General features: G+C 36.9%; 1 protein-coding gene across 2 annotated transcripts; it reads right to left on the bottom strand.

The window, feature by feature from the left end:
• Positions 1–1,119: 1,119 nt before the first annotated feature.
• Positions 1,120–5,520, bottom strand: LOC115076583. Of its 2 annotated transcripts, none has more exons than XM_029578183.1 (2): positions 5,435–5,520; positions 1,120–5,122 (listed from the first exon to the last, which is right to left on the bottom strand). In XM_029578183.1, the coding sequence occupies exon 2, from the start codon at positions 2,625–2,627 to the stop codon at positions 1,482–1,484; it is 1,146 nt and encodes a 381-aa protein (XP_029434043.1). In that variant the 5' UTR covers positions 2,628–5,122; positions 5,435–5,520; the 3' UTR covers positions 1,120–1,481. The 2 variants fall into 2 exon arrangements, with proteins under 2 accessions (XP_029434043.1, XP_029434044.1); XM_029578184.1 differs by having other exon boundaries at positions 1,120–5,042; positions 5,435–5,514.
• Between the last annotated feature and the right edge of the window lie 481 nt (positions 5,521–6,001).

The raw sequence follows: 6,001 nt of genomic DNA on the forward strand, positions 1-6,001 counted from the left end.
CACGAACTAAGAAGGGCGAAAAAATGACACAGAGGCGGCAGGCTACCAATGCTGGTGGGCACCGAGGCACCGTTGCCACGGGGGAACGAAGCAAAAAGAAACTTATCGAACTGGCGAAAAACCTGACTGGGAAGTGAGGGTAACCGAAGAGGGACCCAAATCGAGAAAAAACAACGATGAATCGTTGCAAAGTTTTCCACTGAAACTTTTTTTTAAGCTAAAGAACATGAGCTCACAAACCGTGATGCGAAAGCTCCATGGAAAAACTGAGACCTGAATAGGAACCCCATGTGGCCGCGTGGATTAGAGCACGCTATGCATGCTCAGTGTGCCTAGTCAAAGGTCTAGAAACTTTGACATAAGTTTTCCATGCCGAGCTCCATCAGGTGATGTCACCCATGTGTAAGGACTACCATCCTACTTGTCCTAGAAAAAAACACCCATTATAGGTAAGCAACTGGGATTCAAATATACAGAGCAACACTAGGCCTAACCAATGTTTGGTTTATACAGTTTGCTACCTGACTGCTGTAAAACAATTGTGCTGGATGCTTGATTACTGTTCCTTAGCAGGCTTGTCTTTGTTTTGCAACCTGTTTTTAAGTTTTATATATATATATATATATATATATATATATATATATATATATATATATACACATACACACACACACACACTAATACACACACATATATAAAAACACACACTGTATTTATTGTTATAGGTAACAAGGACAGATATCTCATTCTCAATTCTTTTGGATTTTATTCTAAACCAAATATATATGAAAGTACAGTAAGGTTTGGTGAAGGCATACTAATTTGAAAACATTTCAAATTAAGAGGCTGAAGACCAGTTTATACAACCCAAACATCTGAATGAGGACAGCAGGAATTCAACTATAAAAGTTTTCTGCTTTTAAGTCAGCAAAACCCTCAGCTGTGCAGCTGTTAATGACGGCAAACTGCAAAACTGTGATTGAGGCAGGCATATGTAACATTAAAATTACTCCTTTATTGTAAGCTATTGTATGCTGTAAAGTCTTTTTCTTCCTTGTTACCTACTAAGCATATTCTATTTCTGGATAAAACAATATTTTTATTTTAGTGTTTTTTTTTTTTTTTTTTTTTTTTTTTTCTTTATTTACCATTTTCAATTTTACAAACAAAATCATTATCATTTGCAATTTGAAATACATGAACTGGATATATTGATTATAAATTTAGGATAATTCCTTTTATCTTCAATCTGAAGTTTAAACAATATAACTATACTGTAAAATAAACCATAACCAGTTACATTAGTATTAATCATAGTTGAGAGCGTGTTGCATAGTAAAGAAAATATTCAGGGAGTATATTATAACACCAAAATAAAATAAAGTTACTTTAAACATCATAAACTGCTATCTTTTTATGCTCCATTAATTCGAAATTGGGGATGATGCAGGAATCCTTCTCTGTTGTAAAAATTCTTTAAGTTATTCAGGTAGGAAGAAAATAAATACATCATTTTCCTTCCTCAACACACATTTACATGGGAACCTTAAAGTAAATGTATAGGTCAGATCAAGAACCTCTTGACGCATAACCAAGAAAGCTTTCCTCCTTACTTGGGTGGAATATGCAAGGTCTGGGAATATCTTAATAGGTTTATCCATAAATTGGACAGGATATTTTTGAAAGTAATTCTTCATAATTAAGTTAATATCACTAAGTGAGGAGAAGTTAACCAATAAGGACCCCCAATCAATAATCTGAGCACTCGACTCTAAAAAATTGGTTAGGTCTCCTTGAAATATCTGTCCTGATCTATTATTGGGGTCAGATTTTTTTGGAATAAAATAACAATTTACTATACTTATTTTTTCCCCCAATACAGTGCCTAGTAATTCTATTAGAAACTTTTTTAGGGTGATTGAAGTTAATTCCCCTATCACTCTTGGAAAATTCAAAAATCTTAAGTTATACTTTTTGGCTCTGTTTTCCAGGGACTCTAATCTTTTGGAAATCACTTCTCTGTCTTTAACGACAGCTACATGGAACTCCACATTTTTCTTTTGATAATTTTCCAATTCTTTTGTCCTGTCTGTTAATTCCTTAATTTGTTTCTGTGTCTGTAATGTATCTTGTTGGGAACCAGTTATTAAAGTATCTACTTTCCTTTCTAAACCTTTTATATTTGTAAACATTCCTTCCATCATACCCCAAAGAGCCTCAAGTGTTATAACCGCAGGACGGGCGGGTAAGCCAGGGCTGCTAGCTTGGGTCGTTGGTTCATTATTCCCATTTAAGGGAGTTACTATCTCCAGGAACTCTACTCTCTCTCCTGTTCTTGGGATGGCACCCAAGGTAGCAGAAACTCCTTCACTGATAGTCTCTGCTTCAGCTCCTTCAGAGCTTATTTCCACCAGTCTTTGTGCAGGAGGTACACCGATATTGGGGCTTAGAGAAGCCTCGTCTAAGGGCACACTCAGTCCTCCCTGACTGGGTGGCTCAACAGAGTCTTTGGTTTTCTCTTCATTTAAAGCAGGAGACAGTAAAAATCTGCTGATTTCTTGTTGTATTGGAGATGGCAAAGGTAATGGGGGGAACACCCGTATTTTACCCTTGCGTTTAGGAGGCATAGTCAAATTACTTGAAAACGAACAGCAGTTTTACTTAAATATGATGTCTCTTTTACTTGCAACTGATGGTCTGCAGGGACTTGAAATTATTACATTACAAAGAAATAACAGTACCTGAAGAAAATGAACACCATCCGATGGTTCTCCGACGTCCGACGAATCCGGGCGAAGCCGGGCAAAGCCGGTACTGCGCGCGCCCCTTGAGCGCGCGCGGCTTTAGCGGCGCGCCGGCTCTGCTGCGCGCCGCTGAGTGCCCCGTTTAAATGGGGCACTTCCGGGTTCCGCCTGGGACCGCCCCTCCACGTCTCGGCGTCGGTATCAGCTGGAGCTCCACAGCGGGTAAGCAGGCTCTCACCCCCGTTCTCAAACAGCTGCAGGATGATGGTTAGGTCTTTGCCTCTGCACCCTCAGCGAACAACTCAGACGCCCCGCTTAAATGGGGCACTTCCGGGTTCCGCCTGGGACCGCCCCTCCACGTCTCGGCGTCGGTATCAGCTGGAGCTCCACAGCGGGTAAGCAGGCTCTCACCCCCGTTCTCAAACAGCTGCAGGATGATGGTTAGGTCTTTGCCTCTGCACCCTCAGCGAACAACTCAGACGCCCCGCTTAAATGGGGCACTTCCGGGTTCCGCCTGGGACCGCCCCTCCACGTCTCGGCGTCGGTATCAGCTGGAGCTCCACAGCGGGTAAGCAGGCTCTCACCCCCGTTCTCAAACAGCTGCAGGATGATGGTTAGGTCTTTGCCTCTGCACCCTCTATTTTAGTGTTTTTAATCCAAATGTCATAGTTGACTCCATATTTAGGTTTTCAGAGCAATGCTAAGCCTAGATGTTCAGTGAAACTGCTATTGCCATTTGAACATCTTGCCTAGCTTATAATGTGGATTACACTTAGTGTATGCCATCGCATCAGATAAAAACATTTTAATTCTTGGGGCTAATGAATGACAAAACTTTTATAGGTGGCAACTATGCTCAGAGAACCTAAATTCATTTCAATGCTCATTTAACAGCTTCAGCTGTGTGCAATTAAAACATCAGCATTAAATGTTAAGAGAATTAAAAAAAAAATGAGACACTTAAAAAATAATCTGTGTTTTAGTGGGCCATGCATGATAAGAGAGTTTGCCTATGATCATTTATAAGACAGAAAGAGCCTTCTACAAAAGTCTATTGTTAATTTACACAGTCAACACAAATTAACCTGAATGTCAGCATTCTATTTTCTAATATAGAGAATACCTAGCCATTGTGGTTTGTAAAATATTGGGCCCTTCATCGCTTGATCAGATCACATCATCAGTGATGCTTCAATACTACACTGGTTTTATATGAATTAAGTGAATGGCTATATATCACATTAAATGGCTAGTTTCTAAACCAGTGGAAAACTAAGTGGTCTTTCTGGATCTTGACTCATCAGCTATCCATGATTGTATTTTAACATGGTAAGAGTTAAGGAAAGCCCTTTAAGTAATTAGCAAATATTACTACCATTTATCTGTATTGGTAAGGAATACTGAAAATCTTTATAAATATCTACTATGTTTTTCCTTAAAGGACCCCAAGTTAAAGAAATTAATTTAAGACAGTGCTGCTGATCACTTTTCTCAAGGCTGATATCAAATAACTAGGCAGTATTAAGATCTGGCTCTGTTTTTGTTTATAATTCAATTTTCAAAGGGGCCCAAAACTCCTGTTCAGTCCTACACCCTGCCCATAATCCAAAGATATTCCTGCTGGTAAGATTTCTCTCAGCACAATCATAGGTCACGATAAGAACCCTGAATATCTGGGGAGTAGGAAAGTAAAACACTAAATACAATCAAAGACTTTTGCTTTTTATTGTATGATTTCTAGGGTTTTTCTCATGATATATCACACTAAAAACTTTAAACTTGCACTTGGGAAAATCTTTGCATTAAGGATTAGAGTATAATATTTTTGTCCATCTTTAATGTATTTATGTCCAATTATTTTATGATTTTTTTAAATGTATAAAACAAAATCCTGGACTATATTGTTTTATCCTTAAAGCCAAACTTGAACACCTTGCAACAAAACACTAGTCTTCGAAAACACAAAAGACGAAAAAGGCTCAGAATTAGTCTGAATTATGTAAAAAAAAATCAGCACGGCGAAGGTTAAAGACTTGGAATAGACGGTGACATTGTTTTCCAGGTTTATTCAATGAATGTTAAATTGATATGGCTGCCATGAAGTAACAATAACTTTCCAAAAGTATAGTGTATGGCTTCTAAAAAATGGACCTATATAGGTTGTGTGACAGTACTTTATTACATGAAAATAAAACATTTTAAGTCTCCTCTTTAGGAGTAGCTGAAATAAAATTTGTCGTCTTCTGTCATTCTAAAGATGTCGTCTGAATGCAAATTAGCAACTATGAACAGGTAAATCTGGAGGGGAGCAGACAAGAACAGAAAGGAATAAAGTAAGAAATGAATTTGTTGAAACTCAAAAGGGCAGAAATGTATGTCTAAAAACAAAACCAGAAAAAAAAATGAAAGTTAGTCAATAAGGTTAACACAACAGATAAAACAATTAAATAAACTGTAGATAAAGCATGCATTCAAAAACAGATGAAAAAGCTAAATTCTTTATTTACAGTCAATATGTAGCTTAATTCAGGAAAAATGAAAACATTCTATCATATCTGTCAATCAACAAACATTTAATTGGAAAAGGACAGACAAAGAATGTTACATTTTCTGAAAGATGAAATAATGTTATAACTTATATAAAATTTAAAAAAAAAAAGCAAAATTAAATTAAAAAATGAAATGGTTACCAAGGTAATGCAGGTCAGGGTATCAAAGGTGAAGGATCACACATTATTAAAAAGAAATCCAAAAGGACAGCTGCATCATGATCTCTGAAAAACAGATGAAGGAGCTACAATAAGTAAAATTAATAACCTCACATTGTATCAAAACTTCATGGGGAAAAAATATTAGTATATATTGCTTAATTAAAATAAATAAAGAATAAATCTACTCAGCGCTACAAAAAATTAAATTGCTGATAATTTATGATATTTCTAATTATTTTATCAATTTGTACAAATCCAACTATATAAAGTACGGTTAGACCAGAAATGCTAACACAGAGATGACATATTGATGCAGTCAACTTGTTTAGTTACTTCCACACCACTTCTTATCTCCTGTACATACTTACCATAATCAGCCATCACTACACTCAAGTAACCACTACATGTTGCTACCAAATGATAACTCAACCTACAAACATCACTAATAAGCATATGGTGATCATGAAGATAGAAAATGAACTTCGGTAGCAGCATCAACAAGAATAGAGAAATAGATTTACAAAACTTGCTCAGTGTGTTCCCAGA

The sequence above is a fragment of the Rhinatrema bivittatum genome, chromosome 15, assembly GCF_901001135.1.
Source record: "Rhinatrema bivittatum chromosome 15, aRhiBiv1.1, whole genome shotgun sequence".
Classification (NCBI taxonomy): Eukaryota; Metazoa; Chordata; class Amphibia; order Gymnophiona; family Rhinatrematidae; genus Rhinatrema; species Rhinatrema bivittatum.

Excerpts from the sequence above, each read along its gene's own strand:
- LOC115076583 (XM_029578183.1), bottom strand. The coding sequence starts at position 2,627 with ATGCCTCCTAAACGCAAGGGTAAAATACGGGTGTTCCCCCCATTACCT.